Source organism: Bombina bombina, chromosome 2, assembly GCF_027579735.1.
Source record: "Bombina bombina isolate aBomBom1 chromosome 2, aBomBom1.pri, whole genome shotgun sequence".
Classification (NCBI taxonomy): domain Eukaryota; kingdom Metazoa; phylum Chordata; class Amphibia; order Anura; family Bombinatoridae; genus Bombina; species Bombina bombina.
In genome coordinates, this window is record NC_069500.1 from 929014758 (window position 1) to 929037537 (window position 22780).

The window sequence follows — 22780 nt, forward strand, 5'->3', positions numbered from 1 at the left end:
CCTGGAACCCCTCCACTGCATGTCATTGTAGACAGCCCCCCTAAGTTATCTCCTTTAGTGAGCATATATTTGGTATGTTGGAATATACATGGTCTTGGAGATTGATTAAGCTGCAGAAAAGAAAGTTCTTCCTTTTTTTGTCTGTTCCTCATACAGTCTTAACACCCTATAGTGTCAATCTAGATTGGAATGTACCGTTTATCATAAATATCAATGGTTTATATGACACTATATTAGATTAGTATGACATATAACCTTTCCCTATTAATACAATAAAGCAACCTAAACTTAATCTTTAAATAGGAACTTACTTTTTCTCTAAGATCTTCTTTTCGGAATCCCAGAAGCTCAAGATATTTGCCACGAGAATCATTTTCAAAATTAACCTAGCAAAAGGGAAAAGAAAAAAAAAATCACCTAAAAATGGACCACTCTTGTTATATAGGAAATATTTAATAACAATTCTGGTCAATTGCGCCAAAAGGATAATTACTTAAATATTGGAAACAACGTATTCCAACAATGACAAAATGGTGTATTTCACCATATCTCTAGAGCAATTCTATTTTACTCTTGATGGGAAACAGGAGAATTCTAAAAATGCTAAAGTATTATTGGCCATAACTTTTTTCATAAATATATAAATTCACTGCTGTAAAAAGATGGGGCCTCCAATAATAGCTATAAATTTCCTCTTATCAAACCCCTCTGTAAACGCATATAAAACTTTCTGAATAAACATTGTATCCTGGTGGCTAGGAGGGGGGGGAAGAGGTGTCTCAGCCTAGTGGCGGCCGTACAAATCGTTATTGTGCCTAGTTCCTGAGTAGCCATCGAACACTAAAATATGCCTCTAATTTTGTAGTGTAATACTGGGGTAATTTACCTCATTCTCTTTAGATGACTGAATATATTCCTCTCTATATGTAAAGAGAGCAATATCTGATGTTAAAGTTTCATTCTTCTTTGAAATAGTTTTTTTTCCTTCAAAGATATCTTGATAAGTACATGTCTATCATACAGCTTTGTCATGTTATATCCAATTTATTTTTTTTAACAAAAAAAAGTTCAGATCAATCACCTCTATTAAAATACAGTGCTTGCCAGAATTATACGGGATGCTACTGGAATAGTTCCTATACAATACTCATATGTTACACGTACAATAAGTAAATATTAGGGCTAAATTAGCTTAATGGAACTGCATATTTAGCTGGAATTGTTCAAGACTGATATTTGCAATATTTTTTTCTTTACGTTGATGGATTCCCAATTATAAAAGGATCAGTATCTGTCAAATAGTACTGTTATTTGACAAGCGATTAAAATAGGATATTCTAATTATTTCTACTCCATTTAAATTAGGGCATGTGTTTTTTAAGATGGTGTTTCTGCACAGAATAAATCTACTTTTTTCCAGGCTTGTCGAGTGTTTACATCTGTAGAATATATTTTACTGTTTGTTGCTCTTTCATATACATTACCTTTTTTTTCCCCCCTTTTATATAAAGTAGGACATTTTTTTATAAAGATATGAAAGCAGTGCGGAGGGAATGGAAATATTGATCTCTTTAGGATGCAAACCTTCAGGAAGGACCAAACATTCTTGTCAAAATCCGTTTTGGCCTCTTCAATTTTCTTCTGACAGTAATCAGCAAAAGCCCCTGTGCTGACAACATCCTGAAGCTGGTTAGAGCGGCTGAGAAACTCTTGTTCTGTCACCACTTGGCTGATGTACACTTGGTAGTGCTGCTGCACGGCCTGTGGGTGCTGCGGCTGTGCCGATTGCGATTTCAAAGCTTCAAATGTCACAAGCTTCCCTCCAAACTGAAAAAAGTGGTTAAAATACAGGTGAATATTCCCAAATCCAGAATTCCCAAATCCAAACAAACATTCTTAAATCCAAACTTTTCCATTGTGGCTTTAAAAATAAAATTATCAAAAATTACTATTTCCCTGCCTGTAAGCCACAAAAGCATTAAACAAAACATACTTTTTTTTAAAAAAAACAACAAAAAACCTTTAGTTAGTTGTATAAGCTGTATCATAAAATTTAAAGGGACAGTCAAGTACAAAAAAAAATGTTCATGTTTCAAATAGGGCATGTAATTTTGAACAACTTTCCAATGTACTTTAATCACCAATTTTGCATTGTTCTCTTGGTATTCTTAGTTGAAAGCTAAACCTAGGAAGGCTTATATGATAATTTCTAAGCCTTTGAAAGCCGCCTCTTATCACTTGCTTTATATTTGCTTTTCACAACAGGGGAGAGCTAGTTCATGTAAGCCATATAGATAACATTGTGATCACGCCCGTTGCATGTGGCAGACGCTGCACTAATTGGCCAAAATGAAAGTCAATAGATAATAAATAAAATGTCATGTGATCAGGGGGCTGTCAGAGGATGCTTAGATACAATTTAATCACAGAGGTAAAAAGTATATTAATATAACAGTGTTGGTTATGCAAAACTGAGGACAGTAATCAAAATTGCATGAAATTTTAAACAACTTTCTAATTTACTTTTATCATCAAATTTGCTTTGTTCTCTTGGTATCCTTTATTGAACGCTAAACCTAGGTAGGCTCATATGCCTATTTCTAAGCCCTTGAAGGCCACCTCTTATCTCAGTGCATTTTGAGAGTTTCACAGCTAGACAGTGCTAGTTCATGTGTGCCATATAGATAACATTGTGCTCATTCCAGTGGAGTTATTTATAAGTCAGTGCTGTTTGGCTAAAATGCAAGTCTGTCAAAAGAACAGACAAGGGTTCAGTCTGCAGAGGCTTAGATACAAGGTAATCACAGAGGTAAAAAGTGTATTAATATAACAGTGTTGGTTATGTAAAACTGGGGAATGGGTAATAAGGACTATATCTTTTTAGACAAACAATTTCAAGTAGACAGTCCCTTTAAATATTGCACAAGTGACATAAGATTGTTGTTTATATTTGGTTCCATGCCATTTAACAACTGTCCCATTTTAAAGATGGAAGTATTCCAAAATCCAAACTATTCAAAAATAAAAATAAAAACCTTTTCTGGTTCCAAGCAGTTTGGATAAATAGTTTTCTACCTGTACATAAATTCAACTACTCAGCCATCTTTTTTCTGTGTTCCAAAAAGAACAAATGTTTAACCACTTTATATATTGGGTTTTACTCACGTTGCACCACTTAGATAAACACAGATTCATATTAGAAGAACACCTGTTCAGGTATATGTATGTATATACAGTATATAACGATCGTCTGGGGTTGGCGTTAACCTTATTCAGAGGAGAATTGCCTGGTATTTCGGGGCAGGAATGACCTGGTTAGGGTGAGGGATCAGACTGATATGCTAGAGAAAAGTTTTCCTCTGTGAAAGCAATATTGGGCAAAAATAACCTACTCCCGGGTAGCAACCGGGACATAGAACAAGATATTTGAGCTGTTATTTCCTAGCAGACGGTTTTCTCTTTATGTTTGAATTTGCATAATGACCCTGAGGGTCTCTGCTCAATGTGCTTAGATGTATATGGCAGCACCTCACTGACTAGGTTCATAGGAGGCCGAAACGACCGTCTGGGTTTGCAGTTTCCCTTGTTCAGAGGAAAATTGCCTGGTATTTTGGGGCTGGACTGACCTGATTAGAAGGGATCAGACTGATATGCTTCAGGAAAGTTTTCCTCTGTGAAAGCACAATTGGGCAAAAAGAAGCTCCTCCCAGGTCGCAACCGGGCCATAGAACAAGCTATTTGAGCTGTTTGTTCCTGGCAGAATGTTTCTCTTTTTGGTTGAAAAACATAATTTATGTAAGAACTTACCTGATAAATTCATTTCTTTCATATTAGCAAGAGTCCATGAGCTAGTGACGTATGGGATATACATTCCTACCAGGAGGGGCAAAGTTTCCCAAACCTCAAAATGCCTATAAATACACCCCCCACCACACCCACAATTCAGTTTAACGAATAGCCAAGAAGTGGGGTGATAAGAAAGGAGCGAAAGCATCAACAAGGAATTGGAATAATTGTGCTTTATACAAAAAAAAAAAAAAATCATAACCACCATAAAAAGGGTGGGCCTCATGGACTCTTGCCAATATGAAAGAAATGAATTTATCAGGTAAGTTCTTACATAAATTATGTTTTCTTTCATGTAATTGGCAAGAGTCCATGAGCTAGTGACGTATGGGATAGCAAATACCCAAGATGTGGAACTCCACGCAAGAGTCACTAGAGAGGGAGGGATAAAAATAAAGACAGCCAATTCCGCTGAAAAAAGAATCCCCAACCCAAATCAAAATGTTTTATTCTTATAATGAAAAAAACTGAAATTATAAGAAGAATCAAACTGAAACCGCTGCCTGAAGAACTTTTCTACCAAAAACTGCTTCTGAAGAAGAGAAAACATCAAAATGGTAGAATTTAGTAAAAGTATGCAAAGAAGACCAAGTTGCTGCTTTGCAAATCTGATCAACAGAAGCTTCATTCTTAAAAGCCCAGGAAGTAGAAACTGACCTAGTAGAATGAGCCGTAATCCTCTGAGGCGGGGATTTACCCAACTCCACATAAGCATGATGAATCAAAAGTTTTAACCAAGAAGCCAAAGAAATAGCAGAAGCTTTCTTAGGACCAGAAAAGATAACAAATAGACTAGAAGTCTTTCTGAAATCTTTAGTAGCTTCAACATAATATTTCAAAGCTCTCACCAGATCCAAAGAATGCAAAGATCTTTCCAAAGAATTCTTAGGATTAGGACACAACGAAGGGACAACAATTTCTCTACTAATGTTGTTAGAATTCACAACATTAGGTAAAAATTTAAATTAAGTCCGCAAAACCGCCTTATCCTGATGAAAAATCAGAAAAGGAGATTCACAAGAAAGAGCAGATAATTCAGAAACTCTTCTAGCAGAAGAGATAGCAAAAGAAACAATACTTTCCAAGAAAGTAACTTAATATCCAGAGAATGCATAGGCTCAAACGGAGGAGCCTGTAAAGCTCTCAAAACCAAATTAAGACTCCAAGGAGGAGAGATTGACTTAATGATAGGCTTGATACGAGCCAAAGCCTGTACAAAACAACGAATGTCAGGAAGATTAGCAATTTTTCTGCGAAACAGAACAGAAAGAGCAGAGATTTATCCTTTCAAGGAACTTGCGGACAAATCCTTATCAAAACCATCCTGAAGAAACTGTAAAATTCTAGGAATTCTAAAAGAATGCCAAGAGAACTTATGAGAGGAACACCATGAAATGTAAGTCTTCCAAACTCGGTAATAAATCTTTCTAGACACAGATTTACGAGCCTGCAACATAGTATTGATCACTGAGTCAGAGAAACCTCTATGACTAAGCACTAAGCGTTCAATCTCCATACCTCCAAATTTAATGATTTGAGATCCTGATGGAAAAACGGACCTTGAGATAGAAGGTCTGACCTTAACGGAAGTGGCCAAGGTTGGCAACTGGACATCCGAACAAGATCCGCATACCAAAACCTGTGTGGCCATGCTGGAGCCACCAGTAGAACAAACGAACGTTCCATTATGATTTTGGAAATAACTCTTGGAAGAAGAACTAGAGGCGGAAAGATATAAGCAGGTTGATAATTCCAAGGAAGTGACAACGCATAAACTGCTTCCGCAAGAGGATCCCTGGATCTGGACAGATATCTGTGAAGTTTCCTGTTTAGATGAGAAGCCATCAGATCTATTTCTGGAAGCCCCCATATCTGAACAATCTGAAGAAACACCTCTGGGTGAAGAGACCATTCTCCCGGATGTAAAGTCTGGCAACTGAGATAATCCGCTTCCCAATTGTCTATACCTGGGATATGAACCACAGAGATTAGACAGGAGCTGGATTCCGCCCATGCAAGTATCCGAGATACTTCTTTCATAGCCTGAGGACTGTGAGTCCCACCTTGATGATTGACATACGCCACGGTTGTGACATTGTCTGTCTGAAAACAAATAAACGATTCTCTCTTCAGAAGAGGCCAGAACTGAAGAGCTCTGAAAATCGCACGGAGTTCCAAAATATTGATTGGTAGTCTCGCCTCTTGAGATTTCCAAACCTGCGCTGTCAAAGATCCCCAGACAGCTCCCCAACCTGAAAGACTCGCATCTGTTGAAATCACAGTCCAGGTTGGACGAACAAAAGAGGCCCCTTGAACTAAACGGTGGTAATTTAACCACCAAGTCAAGATAGTCGAGTATTGGGATTTAAGGATATCAATTGTGATATCTTTGTATAATCCCTGCACCAAAGGTTCAGCATACAAAGCTGAAGAGGTCTCATGTGAAAACGAGCAAAGGGGATCGCGTCAGATGCTGCAGTCATGAGACCTAAAACTTCCTTGCACATAGCTACTGAAGGGAATGACCGAGACTGAAGGTTCCGACAAGCTGAAACCAATTTCAGACGTCTTTTGTCTGTTAGAGACAAAGTCATGGATACTGAATCTATTTGGAATCCCAAAAAGGTTACCCTTGTCTGAGGAATCAACTTTTTGGTAAATTGATACTCCAACCATGTTTTTGAAGAAACACGAGTTGATTCGTGTGAGATTCTGCAGAATGTAAAGACTGAGCAAGTACCAAGATATCGTCCAAATAAGGAAAAACCGCAATACCCCGCTCTCTGATTACAGAGAGAAGGGCACAGAGAACCTTTGAGAAGATCCTTGGAGCTGTTGCTAGGCCAAAAGGAAGAGCAACAAACTGGTAATGCTTGTCTAGAAAAGAGAATCTCAGGAACTGATAGTGATCTGGATGAACTGGAATATGAAGATATGCATCCTGTAAGTCTATTGTGGACATATAATGCCCTTGCTGAACAAAAGGCAGAATAGTCCTTATAGTCACCATTTTGAATGTTGGTATTCTTACATAACGATTCAAAATTTTTAGATCCAGAACTGGTCTGAAAGAATTCTCTTTCTTTGGTACAATGAACAGATTTGAATAAAACCCCAGACCCCGTTGCAGATATGGAACTGGATCAATTACCCCAGATGACTCCAGGTCTGAAACACATTTCAGAAAAGCCTGAGCCTTTACTGGGTTTATTGGAATGCGTGAGAGAAAGAACCTTCTCACAGGCGGTCTTACCTTGAAACCTATTCTGTACCCTTGAGAAACAATGTTCTGAATCCAATGAACATAAATAAGCCTTCCTTAGAAAAGATTCAAGCTTCCTATCTAAAGGATCTTTAAAAGAAGTACTATCTGCCGTAGGAATAGTAGTACGTTTAGCAAGAGTAGCGATAGCCCCATCAACTTTGGGGATTTTTTCCCAAAACTCCAATCTATCAGCCAGCAAAGGGTACAGTCTCTTAAACCTTAAAGAAGGAGTAAATTAAGTACCCAAACTATTCCATTCCCTAGAAATTACATCTTAAATAGCATCAGGAACTGGAAAAACCTCTGGAATAACTACGAGGTTTAAAAATCGAATTTAAATGTTTACTGGTTTTAATATCAAGAGGACTAGACTCCTCCATATCTAATGCAATCAACACCTCTTTTAATAAAGAACGAATAAACTCCATCTTAAATAAATATGGAGATTTGTCAGTGTCAATATCTGAGGCAGAATCTTCTGAACCAGATAGATCCTCATCAGAGATAGATAAATCAGAATGTTGGCGGTCATTTAAAAATTCATCTGATATATGAGAAGTTTTAAAAGACCTTTTACGTTTATTAGAAGGTGGTATAACAGACAGAGCCTTCTGAATAGAATTAGAAACAAATTCTCTTACATTAACAGGAATATCTTGAACATTAGATGTTGAAGGAACAACAACAGGTAATGGACTACTACTAATGGAAATATCTGCTTTTGAAAGTTTATCATGACAACTAACACAAACTACAGCCGGAGGAACAGTTACCACAAGTTTACAACAAATGCACTTAGCTTTGGTAGAACCGACATTAGGCAGCAGCTTTCCAGAAGTAGATTCTGATACAGGGTCAGATTGCGACATCTTGCAATATGTAATAGAAAAAACAACATATAAAGCAAAATTATCAAATTCCTTAAATGACAGTTTCAGGAATGGGAAAAAATGCAAACAGAACAAGCCTCTAGGAACCAGAAGCAAAAAGAAACTGAGACTTAAATAATGTCAAAAAAACTGACGCCAAAAACGTCTGCAACAAACATGAGCGTCATAAATGACGCAACTACGTGAAAACTCTTGGCGTCAACTACGACGCCGGAAATGACGTCATAAACGTCAATAAACGTAATTTTCGCGCCAAAGAAAGGTCAATTTGAAAAATTTTCAGGTAAGAAAAAAATGTATTCATATGCATTTCCCAAAAAATTAAACTGACTGTCTGAATGAAGGAAATATACGGATTAACCTGAATCATGGCAAATATAAGTATAAAACATATATTTAGAACTTTACATATAAAGTGCCAAACTATAGCTGAGAGTGTCATAAATAAAATAAGACATACTTACCAAAAGACACTCATCTACATATAGTAGATAGCCAAACCAGTACTGAAACGAGAATCAGTAGAGGTAATGGTATATAAGAGTATATCGCCGATCTGAAAAGGGAGGTAGGACAAGAGATCTCTACGACCGATAATGAAATAGATCCCCGATAGGATGACCATAGCATTCAATAGGCAATACTCCCTTCACATCCCTCTGTCATTCACTGCACTCTGAGAGGAAAACCGGGCTTCAGCATGCTGCGAAGCGCATATCAACGAAGAAATCTAGCACTAACTTACTTCACCACCTCCATAGGAGGCAAAGTTTGTAAAACTGAATTGTGGGTGTGGTGGGGGGTGTATTTATAGGCATTTTGAGGTTTGGGAAACTTTGCCCCTCCTGGTAGGAATGTATATCCCATACGTCACTAGCTCATGGACTCTTGCCAATTACATGAAATATATATATATATATATATATAGGTGTGCACTATGACGCTCTCATACTACAATACCGTGTGATTGGTTGGCTACTCCCATGGAGGGTGGAGGATATCGTATAATTCACGGATATGGTAATTAGCCATGCGGCTGCAACTAAATATAGCAGGGACTGACATAAGATCAATACACTTGACTGACTATGCTACGGCAGGAAAGTAAACAGCTGACAGCAACCTCGTTGTTATATCAGTAATCAGTATAAATGGAGTGAATGAAGCCAGTATCTTTATGCTCTCATTGGAAACATCACATAGCTGATGTCACCTCTTAGGAATCATCTCACCTACCTTTGGGACATTTGATAAAGATGCCAGTTAGGCATCGAAACGTCATGTTCACCCCTGGATTTTAACTTTTGGTATCATTAAAGATTACATTTTATTTTTATAGAAGACAAGTGAGTGCAGTCTTTTTCTTGCACACACATATATATATATATATATATATATATATATATATATATATAATGTGTGTGTGTGTGCGCGCGAGCGTCCAGAAGGAATGGCATGATGAAGCAAAACCTGTCTGTACTTTTCAACATTCATGATCCCATCAATTCTGACAATATTATCGCAAACACCACTGGCAGAAATGCAGCCCCAAACCAGGACTGACCCTCCATGTTTCACTGAAGGCCGCAAGCCCTCATTCTTCTATCTCTACAACTCGTTTTCTCACATATTGTCGACGATTGGACCCAAAAATTTCAAACTTGGAGTCATCACTCCATAATACTCTTTTCCACTGATCTTCATTCCAATCTGTGTGAGCTTTAGCATATCTTAGCCTTTTTTACCCAGTTTCCCTTCTGAAAAAATGGTTTCTTGGATGCTACCCTTCCACAAAGGCCATTCCTGATCAAGCTTCTTCGGACTATAGAAGGGTCAACCTGGTATCCCGATGAAGCTGCCAGATCCTTGCTGGACTTATTCCGGTCTCTCAAAGAAGAAACTCTAAAAAACTTCTCATCAGATTTTGAAAGTTTTCTTGGCCTTCCAGTCCTTTTTTATCCTTGCCCTCTCTTGATTCTTTAAATTTCTTTATAACAGCTTGAATACCACATCTTGAGTATCTAGTTTGCCAATTTCACTTTGAGAGTGGCCTTGCTGATGCAAAAGTGATTTTATGTCTGTCAAATTCTGTGATCTTTGGCATTTTGAAATGGAATGATGTGATTAAAGTGAATGTAAAGTTGAGCTTATTAGCTCAAGTCATACGATAGAAGTTAAAAAAATGAATATGAGACTTTCATTCATGAAATGTTTAGTATATACTTATGAAATCGTTAGTATATACTTATCTTCATAGATATGTAACATGAAACGCTATAAGGATAAGAGCCGATCCTCTGGTCGCCATATTCAGCAATTGATTGACAAATGACAACTGCAATCAATAATCGTTGTTTCCCCCCCAGGCCGTGACGTTGGTGCAAAGGGGTTGAACGCCCTGGGGGGAAAACAACAATTAGTTGATTGCAGATGAGTCATCTGTCAATCAGTTGCTGAATATGGCGGGCAGAGGATCGGCTCTTATCCTTATAGCGATTCATGTTAAATATATCTGAAGATAAGTATATACTAAACATTTCATGAATTAAAGTCTCATTAATTTTTTTTAACTTCTATCGTATGACTTGAGCTAAAAAGCTCAGGTTAACATTCACTTTAAAGTTGGTCCAATAAGCTAGCTTCCAACGAATTAAAACTCATACCACATGTGTATGTAATGCTCAAGCATGTCTTGCACAAACCTGATGTAATAGACCTTTTTCACAGCAGTGAAATAGGACAAATACAGGTGTTAACAATGACATTAATAAGGGTTCCACTCCATTAAGGATTACGAAAGCCAGGTACCTGCTATTGCTCAAGTGAAAGGGGAGGTCACACTAAATATTTGCCACTTTAGCCTATAGAAGCGTTTTTTTTTTGTTTGTTTTTATACTGCATACAAATATCCTGTATTTTCTGGTTGTATTCCAATAAAGAGACTGAAAAATAATTATATATGGTCATTATACCATTGCTAAAATAACAAATCTTATGGTGGCCTAAGACTTTTGAACAGTGCTGTATATAAAAATATAAGACATGCAAAAGTCTATTAAAGAAACAAACAAACCTGGCTCCTAATTTTTTGGTTGGCTTCTAGTTAAGAAGAAATTTGTCGAGACATGTTTTACCCAACAGATAACATGTGAAAGTTACCAGATGGAGTAAAACAAAACAAAGGGGGATAACATTTCAAATTCATTGTAGTGATTGTCACAACTTTACATAAGAAAAACGGGATTGTTTAACCTTATTTAGGCACAAAAAACACACTTTATAATGAGAATTTTACTCACCTCTTTGTACAATATTAAGGACATTAAAAAAAATTATAACATGGGCCAAAAACAGTTCACACAGCTTCACCGATTTATACAAAAAACACATTTTGACTTACAGAAAAGGAGGCTCCAACTGGACGACGCAGCCACTTTGGAGGCTTCTTCAAAGGAATGACAGTGCTCTGCTGTGTGGGCTGTTGTGGAAGCTGCAATGGGGGAAGCGGATGTCCTGTCCCAAATGGATCAAGATTCCCAAATGAAGAAGAAAGCTGTACAAAAGGGGGGAGAAGTATATAAATGCTTGCAAATTATATTTGATTTGTTATTACTATTAAGGTTATGAAAACAAGAGTAAACAGAGTCCTTTAACAACATCTTGATGCTACACTGCAGATCAATAATGTAGTTCCTAAATTGTAAAAAAAAAAAAAACACCTTTCCAACAAAATTCAAAATATTTGTAAGCCATTGTGTAACATTTTTTTCTCACCTGGTCAGCCTGCTTCTGACTGAGATTGTCATTGCCCCCACCCATGATGGAGTAAATACTGATACGTCCATCAAAGGAAGCTGCGGAAAGCACAGCTGGATTCCTGGGGCACCACTGGATATCAAAACACCATTGAGTGTTTGTTGGCAGCTCATACAAAATCTAGAAATGAAAATGTTATTTCCATGGATTAACAGTTCACTGTACACAGTTATTGGGTACTTTAAACGAACCATGTGACAGACCGTCTTTTCTAAACAATGAATATTCAAAAAAAAACAACAACAAAAAAAAAAAACTAATAGTAAAATCACTTATGCTAACCTAGTTTATTCTTGATAAAAAGAACAGATCCCTGAAACACTGCAGTGTAATATGGGTAAATAAATGTGTTAAGCAAAACGGGTATGCAAATCATTATGGTATTAAAATAGTACAGCAGGGTGCTATATGACATGCGGAAATTAATTTGCACCCAGTAAAAGCTGTAGGTGTCATATTAGTGTGTTGGCTTGATGAGTGGTGATTCATTTATTCATATTCTAAACTGGAAAGTCAAAACTTAGTGTTTCGCTGTACCCGCACAAAACTGAGAATGGTTTATACAACACTGTTTTACAGCCTAAAAAAAACAGAATTTATGTTTACCTGATAAATTACTTTCTTCAACGGTGTGTCCGGTCCACTGCGTCATCCTTACTTGTGGGATATTCTCTTCCCCAACAGGAAATGGCAAAGAGCCCAGCAAAGCTGGTCACATGATCCCTCCTAGGCTCCGCCTTCCCCAGTCATTCGACCGACGTAAAGGAGGAATATTTGCATAGGAGAAATCATATGATACCGTGGTGACTGTAGTTAAAGAAAATAAATCATCAGACCTGATTAAAAAACCAGGGCGGGCCGTGGACCGGACACACCGTTGGAGAAAGTAATTTATCAGGTAAACATAAATTCTGTTTTCTCCAACATAGGTGTGTCCGGTCCACGGCGTCATCCTTACTTGTGGGAACCAATACCAAAGCTTTAGGACACGGATGATGGGAGGGAGCAAATCAGGTCACCTAGATGGAAGGCACCACGGTTTGCAAAACCTTTCTCCCAAAAATAGCCTCAGAAGAAGCAAAAGTATCAAATTTGTAAAATTTGGTAAAAGTGTGCAGTGAAGACCAAGTCGCTGCCTTACATATCTGATCAACAGAAGCCTCGTTCTTAAAGGCCCATGTGGAAGCCACGGCCCTAGTGGAATGAGCTGTGATTCTTTCAGGAGGCTGCCGTCCGGCAGTCCCATAAGCCAATCTGATGATGCTTTTAAGCCAAAAAGATAGAGAGGTAGAAGTTGCTTTTTGACCTCTCCTTTTACCAGAATAAACAACAAACAAGGAAGATGTTTGTCTGAAATCCTTTGTAGCATCTAAATAGAATTTTAGAGCACGGACAACGTCCAAATTGTGTAACAAACGTTCCTTCTATGAAACTGGATTCGGACACAAAGAAGGTACAACTATCTCCTGGTTAATATTTTTGTTGGAAACAACCTTCGGAAGAAAACCAGGCTCAGTACGTAAAAACCACCTTATCTGCATGGACCAGATAGGGCGGAGAACACTGCAGAGCAGAAAACTCAGAAACTCTTCTAGCGGAAGAAATTGCAACCTAAAACAAAACTTTCCAAGATAATAACTTAATATCTATGGAATGTAAGGGTTCAAACGGAACCCCTTGAAGAACTGAAAGAACTAGATTAAGACTCCAGGGAAGAGTCAAAGGTCTGTAAACAGGCTTGATTCTAACCAGAGCCTGAACAAACGCTTAAACGTCTGGCACAGCTGCCAGCCTTTTGTGAAGTAAAACAGATAAAGCAGAGATCTGTCCCTTCAGAGAACTCGCAGAAAATCCTTTCTCCAAACCTTCTTGTAGAAAGGAAAGAATCTTAGGAATTTTTATCTTGTTCCATGGGAATCCTTTAGATTCACACCAACAGATATATTTTTTCCATATATTATGGTAAATTTTTCTAGTTACAGGCTTTCTAGCCTGAATAAGAGTATCTACTACAGAATCTGAAAACCCACGCTTTGATAAAATCAAGCGTTCAAACTCCAAGCAGTCAGTTGGAGGAAAACCAGATTCGGATGTTCAAATGGACCCTGAATAAGAAGGTCCTGTCTCAAAGGTAGCTTCCATGGTGGAGCCGATGACACATTCACCAGGTCTGCATACCAAGTCCTGCGTGGCCACACAGGAACTATCAAGGTCACCGAAGCCCTCTCCAGATTGATCCTGGCTACCAGCCTGGGAATGAGAGGAAACGGTGGGAATACATAAGCTAGGTTGAAGATCCAAGGTGCTACTATTGTATCCAATAGAGTCGCCTTGGGATCCCTGGATTTGGACCCGTAACAAGGGACCATGAAGTTCTGACGAGAGGCCATCAGAACCAAGTCTGGAATGCCCCATAATTGAGTTATTTGGGCAAAGATTTCCAGATGGAGTTCCCACTCCCCCGGATGCTCCTCCATCGCCAGGGAACTCCTTGTTACCCCCTAATGGTTGATATATGTAACAGTCGTCATGATGACTGATTGAAACCTTATGAATTTGGCCTTTGCTAGTCTAGGCCAAGCCTTGAGAGCATTGAATATCGCTCTCAGTTCCATTATGTTTATCGGGAGAAGAGAGTCTTCCCGAAACCATAGACCCTGAGTTTTCAGGGGTTCCCAGACCGCGCCCCAGCCCACCAGACTGGCGTCGGTCGTGACAATGACCTATTCTGGTCTGCGGAAGCTCATTCCCTGTGACAGGTTGTCCAGGGTCAGCCACCAACTGAGTGAATCTCTGGTTATTTGATCTACTTGTATCGTCGGAGACAAGACTGTATAATCCCCATTCCACTGTCTGAGCATGCCCAGGTGCAATGGTCTTAGATGAATTCGTGCAAAAGGAACTATGTCCATTGCCGCAACCATCAACCCTATTACTTCCATGGACTGCGCTATGGAAGGAAGAAGAACAGAATGAAGTACCTGACAAGAGCTTAGAAGTTTTGATTTTCTGGCCTCTGTCAGAAAAACCTTCATTTCTAAGGAAACTATTATTGTTCCCAAGAAGGGAACTCTTGTTGACGGGGACAGAGAACTTTTTTCTATGTTCACTTTCCACCTGTGAGATCTGAGAAAGGCTAGGACAATGTCCGTATGAGCCCTTGCTTTTGACAGAGACGACACCTGAATCAGGATGTCGTCCAAGTAAGGTACTACTGCAATGCCCCTTGGTCTTAGCACCGCTAGAAGGGACCCTAGTACCCTTGTGAAAATCCTTGGAGCAGTGGCTAATCCGAATGGAAGTGCCACAGGTAATGCTTGTCCAGAAAGGCGAACCTTAGGAACCGAAAATGTTCCTTGTGGATAGGAATACGTAGGTACGCATCCTTTAAGTCCACCGTGGTCCTGAATTGACCTTCCTGGATGGTAGAAAGGATCGTTCGAATGGTTTCCATTTTGAATGATGAAACCCTTAGAAACTTGTTTAGAATCTTGAGATCTAAAATAGGTCTGAATGTTCCCTCTTATTTGGGAATTATGAACAGGTTGGAGTAAAAACCCATCCCTTGTTCTCCTAATGGAACAGGATGAATCACTCCCATGCTTAACAGGTCTTCTACACAGTGTAAGAATGCCTGTTCGAAGATAATTGAGACCCGTGGAACCTTCCCCTTGGGAGTAGTTCCCTGAATTCCAGGAGATAACCTTGAGAAACTATTTCTAGCGCCCAAGGATCCTGAACATCTCTTGCCCCAACCTGAGCAAAGAGAGAAAGTCTGCCCCCCACCAGATCCTTCCCAGATCGGGGGCCAACACTTCATGCTGTTTTGGTAGCAGTGGCAGGTGACTTGGCCTGCTTACCCTTGTTCCAGCCTTGCATCGGCCTCCAGGCTGGCTTGGTTTGAGAAGTATTACCCTCTTGCTTAGAGGGTGTAGAATTTGAGGCTGGTCCGTTTCTGCGAAAGGGACGAAAATTTGGCCTATTTTTAGCCTTAAAAGACCTATCCTGTGGGAGGGCGTGGCCCTTTCCCCCAGTGATGTCTGAAATAATCTCTTTCAAGTCAGGGCCAAACAGTGTTTTACCCTTGAAAGGGATGTTAAGCAAAAGCGCTCTGCGCGCCACGATAGCAAACCCTGAATTATTCGCCGCTAATCTAGCTAATTGCAAAGCGGCATCTAAAATAAAAAAGAGTTAGCCAATTTAAGAGCTTGAACTCTGTCCAAAACCTCCTCGTACGAAGATTCTTTATTAAGCGACTTTTCTAGTTCTTCGAACCAGAAACACGCAGCTGTAGTGACAGGAACAATGCATGAAATTGGTTGTAGAAGGTAACCTTGCTGAACAAACATCTTTTTAAGCAAACCCTCTAACCTTTAATCCATAGGATCTTGAAAGCACAACTATCTTCTATAGGAATAGAAGTGCGTTTGTTTAGAGTAGAAACCGCCCCCTCGACCTTGGGGACTGTATGCTATAAGTCCTTTCTGGGGTCGACTATAGGAAACTAATTTCTTAAATATAGGGGGAGGACAAAGGGTATGCCGGGCCTTTCCCACTCCTTATTTACTATGTCCGCCACCCGCTTGGGTATAGGAAAAACATCGGGGGGCACCGGAACCTCTAGGAACTTGTCCATCTTACCTAATTTCTCTGGAATGACCAAATTGTCACAATCATCCAGAGTAGATAATACCTCCTTAAGTAGTGCGTGGAGATGTTGAAATTTAAATTTAAAAGTTACAATATCAGGTTCTGCTTGTTGAGAAATTTTCCCTGAATCTGAAATTTCTCCCTCAGACAAAACCTCCCTCCTGGCCCCTTCAGATAGGTGTGAGGGTATGTCAGAAAAGATATCATCAGCGTCCTCTTGCTCCTCAGTGTTTAAAACAGAGCAATCACGCTTTCTGATAAGTAGGCACTTTGGAAAAAAATGCATGCAATAGAATTATCCATTACAGCCATTAATTGTTGTATGGTAATAAGTATTGGCGCACTAGATGTACTAGGGGCCTCTTGTGTGGGCAAAACTGGTGTAGACACAGAAGGGGATGATGCAGTACCATGCTTACTCCCCTCATTAGAGGAATCATCTTGGGCAATATCATATCTATGGCATTATTATCCCTACTTTGTTTGGACATTATGACACAAATATATCACATATATTTAAATGGGGAGACACATTGGCTTTCATACATATAGAACATCGTTATCTGATGGTTCAGACATGTTAAACAGGCTTAAACTTGTTAACAAAGCACAAAAAACGTTTTACAATAAAACCGTTACTGTCCCTTTAAATTTTAAACTGAACACACTTTATTACTGAATATGTGAAAAAGTATGAAGGAATTGTTCAAATTTCACCAAAATTTCACCACAGTAACTTAAAGCCTTAAAAGTATTGCACACCAAATTTGAAAGCTTTAACCCTTAAAATAACGGAACCGGAGCCGTTTTTACATTTAACCCCTATACAGTCCCAGGTATCTGCTTTGCTGAGACCCAACCAAGCCCAGAGGGGAATACGATACCAAATGATGCCTTCTATAAGCTTTTTCAGTGGTTCTTAGCTCCTCACACATGCATCTGCATGCCATGCTTTCCAAAAACAACTGCGCATTAGAGGCGCGAAAATGAGGCTCTGTCTATGACTAGAAAAGGCCCCCAGTGAAAAAGGTGTCCAATACAGTGCCTGCCGTTTTTATTAAAACAATCCCCAAGATTTAACAACTATTAAAAGTAATAATCTGCCAAATATACTTAGTAAAGTAATCGTTTTAGCCCAGAAAAATGTCTACCAGTTTTTTAAGCCCTAATGAAGCCCTTTATTCTTTTACTTAAACTAAGAAAATGGCTTACCGGTTCCCATAGGGAAAATGACAGCTTCCAGCATTACCGAGTCTTGTTAGAAATGTGTCATACCTCAAGCAGCAAAAGTCTGCTCACTGTTTCCCCCAACTGAAGTTAATTCCTCTCAACAGTCCTGTGTGGAAACAGCCATCGATTTTAGTAACGGTTGCTAAAATCATTTTCCTCTTACAAACAGAAATCTTCATCTCTTTCCTGTTTCAGAGTAAATAGTACATACCAGCACTATTTTAAAATAACAAACTCTTGATTGAAGAATAAAAACTACATTTAAACACCAAAAAACTCTAAGCCATCTCCGTGGAGATGTTGCCTGTACAACGGCAAAGAGAATGACTGGGGAAGGCGGAGCCTAGGAGGGATCATGTGACCAGCTTTGCTGGGCTCTTTGCCATTTCCTGTTGGGGAAGAGAATATCCCACAAGTAAGGATGACGCCGTGGACCGGACACACCTATGTTGGAGAAATGTAATTGTGTTGCAGCACAACTACAGTAAAGTTAACAGAAGTGTGTCTGTGTGTGCACACATTGCAAATTTGCTTAATATAAATAAAATTGTTAAACTGGCATGACATTAAAATTATACTAGAATAAAATGTAAAAGCATGGTTGTCAACGTATCGGTTATGTATTATGAATTATACTAACATTTAAAGGGATAGGAAACCCCAACATTTTCTTTCATGATATGGATAGAACATACAATGTTAAACAACTTTTCAATTTATTTTATCAAATTTGCTGAATTCTCTAGTTATCCTTTGCTGAAGTAACAACATTGCACTACAGGCAGCTAGCTGAACTAGTAAGTCAATCACAAGAGACAAATGTGTGTAGGCACCAATAAGCAGCAGCTCCCACTAGTGTAGGATATGTGCATATTCTTTTTCAACAAGGTATACCAAGAGAATGAAGCATATTGGAAAAACAGAATTTATGCTTACCTGATAAATTACTTTCTCCAACGGTGTGTCCGGTCCACGGCGTCATCCTTACTTGTGGGATATTCTCTTCCCTAACAGGAAATGGCAAAGAGTCCCAGCAAAGCTGGTCACATGATCCCTCCTAGGCTCCGCCCACCCCAGTCATTCGACCGACGGACAGGAGGAAATATATATAGGAGAAACCATATGATACCGTGGTGACTGTAGTTAGAGAAAATAATTCATCAGACCTGATTAAAAAACCAGGGCGGGCCGTGGACCGGACACACCATTGGAGAAAGTAATTTATCAGGTAAGCATAAATTCTGTTTTCTCCAACATTGGTGTGTCCGGTCCACGGCGTCATCCTTACTTGTGGGAACCAATACCAAAGCTTTAGGACACGGATGAAGGGAGGGAGCAAATCAGGTCACCTAAATGGAAGGCACCACGGCTTGCAAAACCTTTCTCCCAAAAATAGCCTCCGAAGAAGCAAAAGTATCAAATTTGTAAAATTTGGCAAAAGTGTGCAGTGAAGACCAAGTCGCTGCCTTACATATCTGGTCAACAGAAGCCTCGTTCTTGAAGGCCCATGTGGAAGCCACAGCCCTAGTGGAGTGAGCTGTGATTCTTTCAGGAGGCTGCCGTCCGGCAGTCTCATAAGCCAATCGGATAATGCTTTTAAGCCAAAAGGAAAGAGAGGTAGAAGTCGCTTTTTGACCTCTCCTTTTACCAGAATAAACAACAAACAAGGAAGAGGTTTGTCTGAAATCTTTAGTAGCCTCTAAATAGAATTTTAGAGCACGGACTACGTCCAAATTGTGTAACAAACGTTCCTTCTTTGAAACTGGATTCGGACACAAAGAAGGTACAACTATCTCCTGGTTAATATTTTTGTTGGAAACAACTTTCGGAAGAAAACCAGGCTTAGTACGCAAAACCACCTTATCTGCATGGAACACCAGATAGGGCGGAGAACACTGCAGAGCAGATAACTCTGAAACTCTTCTAGCAGAAGAAATTGCAACCAAAAACAAAACTTTCCAAGATAATAACTTAATATCTACGGAATGTAAGGGTTCAAACGGAACCCCTTGAAGAACTGAAAGAACTAGATTTAGACTCCAGGGAGGAGTCAAAGGTCTGTAAACAGGCTTGATCCTAACCAGAGCCTGAACAAATGCTTGAACATCTGGCACAGCTGCCAGTCTTTTGTGAAGTAAAACAGATAAAGCAGAGATCTGTCCCTTCAGAGAACTTGCAGATAATCCTTTCTCCAAACCTTCTTGTAGAAAGGATAGAATCTTAGGAATTTTTATCTTGTTCCATGGGAATCCTTTAGATTCACACCAACAGATATATTTTTTCCATATTTTATGGTAAATTTTTCTAGTTACAGGCTTTCAAGCCTGAATCAGAGTATCTATTACAGAATCTGAAAACCCACGCTTTGATAAAATCAAGCGTTCAATCTCCAAGCCGTCAGTTGGAGGGAAACCAGATTCGGATGTTCGAATGGACCCTGAACAAGAAGGTCCTGTCTCAAAGGTAGCTTCCATGGTGGAGCCGATGACATATTCACCAGGTCTGCATACCAAGTCCTGCGTGGCCACGCAGGAGCTATCAAGATCACCGAGGCCCTATCCTGATTGATCCTGGCTACCAGCCTGGGGATGAGAGGAAACGGTGGGAATACATAAGCTAGGTTGAAGGTCCAAGGTGCTACTAGTGCATCTACTAGGGTCGCCTTGGGATCCCTGGATCTGGACCCGTAGCAAGGAACCTTGAAGTTCTGACGAGACGCCATCAGATCCATGTCTGGAATGCCCCATAATTGAGTTATTTGGGCAAAGATTTCCGGATGGAGTTCCCACTCCCCCGGATGGAATGTCTGACGACTCAGAAAATCTGCTTCCCAATTTTCCACTCCTGGGATGTGGATCGCAGACAAGTGGCAGGAGTGATCCTCCGCCCATTGAATTATCTTGGTCACTTCTTTCATCGCCAGGGAAGTCCTTGTTCCCCCCTGATGATTGATATATGCAACGGTCGTCATGTTGTCTGACTGAAACCTTATGAATTTGGCCTTTGCTAGTTGAGGGCAAGCTCTGAGAGCATTGAATATCGCTCTCAGTTCCAGAATGTTTATCGGGAGAAGAGACTCTTCCCGAGACCATAGACCCTGAGCTTTCAGGGATTCCCAGACCGCGCCCCAGCCCACTAGGCTGGCGTCGGTCGTGACAATGACCCACTCTGGTCTGCGGAAGCTCATTCCCTCTGACAGATTGTCCAGGGTCAGCCACCAACGGAGTGAATCTCTGGTCTTTTGATCTACTTGAATCGTCGGAGACAAGTCTGTATAATCCCCATTCCACTGTCTGAGCATGCACAGTTGTAATGGTCTTAGATGAATTCGTGCAAAAGGAACTATGTCCATTGTTGCAACCATCAATCCTATTACTTCCATGCACTGTGCAATGGAAGGACGAGGAACAGAATGAAGTACTTGACAATAGCTTAGAAGTTTTGATTTTCTGACCTCTGTCAGAAAAATCCTCATTTCTAAGGAATCTATTATTGTTCCCAAGAAGGGAACTCTTGTTGACGGGGACAGAGAACTTTTTTCTTTGTTCACCTTCCATCCGTGAGATCTGAGAAAGGCTAGGACGATGTCCGTATGAGCCTTTGCTTTTGACAGGGACGACGCTTGAATCAGGATGTCGTCCAAGTAAGGTACTACTGCAATGCCCCTTGGTCTTAGAACCGCTAGAAGGGACCCTAGCACCTTTGTGAAAATCCTTGGAGCAGTGGCTAATCCAAATGGAAGTGCCATAAACTGGTAATGCTTGTCCAGAAAAGCGAACCTTAGGAACTGATGATGTTCCTTGTGGATAGGAATATGTAGGTACGCATCCTTTAAATCCACGGTAGTCATAAATTGATTTTCCTGGATAGTAGGTAGGATCGTTCGACTAGTTTCCATTTTGAACGATGGTACCCTGAGAAATTTGTTTAGGATCTTTAGATCCAAAATTGGTCTGAATGTTCCCTCTTTTTTGGGAACTATGAACAGATTGGAATAAAATCCCATTCCTTGTTCTCTTATTGGAACTGGATGTATCACTCCCATCTTTAACAGGTCTTCTACACAATGTAAGAATGCCTGTCTCTTTATTTGGTTTGAAGATAATTGAGACCTGTGGAACCTTCCCCTTGGGGGTAGTTCCTTGAATTCCAGGAGATAACCTTGAGAAACTATTTCTAGCGCCCAAGGATCCTGAACATCTCTTGCCCAAGCCTGAGCAAAGAGAGAAAGTCTGCCCCCCACTAGATCCGGTCCCGGATCGGGGGCTATCCCTTCATGCTGTTTTGGTAGCAGTGGTAGGCTTCTTGGCCTGCTTACCCTTGTTCCAGCCTTGCATTGGTTTCCAGGCTGGTTTGGGTTGTGAAGTATTACCCTCTTGCTTAGAGGATACAGAATTAGAGACTGGTCCGTTTCTGCGAAAGGGACGAAAATTAGGCTTATTATTAGCCTTAAAAGACCTATCCTGTGGGAGGGCGTGGCCCTTTCCCCCAGTGATGTCTGAAATAATCTCTTTCAAATCAGGTCCAAATAATGTTTTACCTTTGAAAGGAATGTTAAGCAATTTTGTCTTGGAAGACACATCCGCTGACCAAGACTTTAGCCAAAGCACTCTGCGCGCCACGACAGCAAACCCTGAATTTTTCGCCGCTAATCTAGCCAATTGCAAAGCGGCATCTAAAACAAAAGAGTTAGCCAATTTAAGTGCTTGAACTCTGTCCATAACCTCCTCATACGAAGATTCTTTACTGAGCGATTTTTCTAGTTCCTCGAACCAGAAACACGCTGCCGTAGTGACAGGAACAATGCATGAAATTGTTTGCAGAAGGTAACCTTGCTGTACAAAAATCTTTTTAAGCAAACCCTCTAATTTCTTATCCATAGGATCTTTGAAAGCACAACTATCTTCGATAGAGTAGAAACCGCCCCCTCGACCTTGGGGACTGTCTGCCATAAGTCCTTTCTGGGGTCGAGTATAGGAAATAATTTCTTAGATATAGGGGGGGGGACAAAAGGTATGCCGGGCCTTTCCCACTCTTTATTTACTATGTCCGCCACCCGCTTGGGTATAGGAAAAGCGTCGGG

The 22780-nt window shown here is 40.0% G+C and overlaps 1 protein-coding gene across 10 annotated transcripts in view; it reads right to left on the reverse strand.

The window, feature by feature from the left end:
* SEC31A (SEC31 homolog A, COPII coat complex component) overlaps positions 1–22780 on the reverse strand; it is a 211049-nt gene that overhangs the window by 112226 nt on the left and 76043 nt on the right. For all 10 annotated transcript variants that reach the window (XM_053703361.1, XM_053703367.1, XM_053703358.1 and 7 more), the window contains 4 exons: positions 11776–11937; positions 11402–11554; positions 1585–1827; positions 312–386 (listed from right to left, as the gene is read on the reverse strand). In XM_053703361.1, the coding sequence (XP_053559336.1) occupies positions 312–386; positions 1585–1827; positions 11402–11554; positions 11776–11937 (633 nt within the window). The remainder of the gene's footprint in view (positions 1–311; positions 387–1584; positions 1828–11401; positions 11555–11775; positions 11938–22780) is intronic.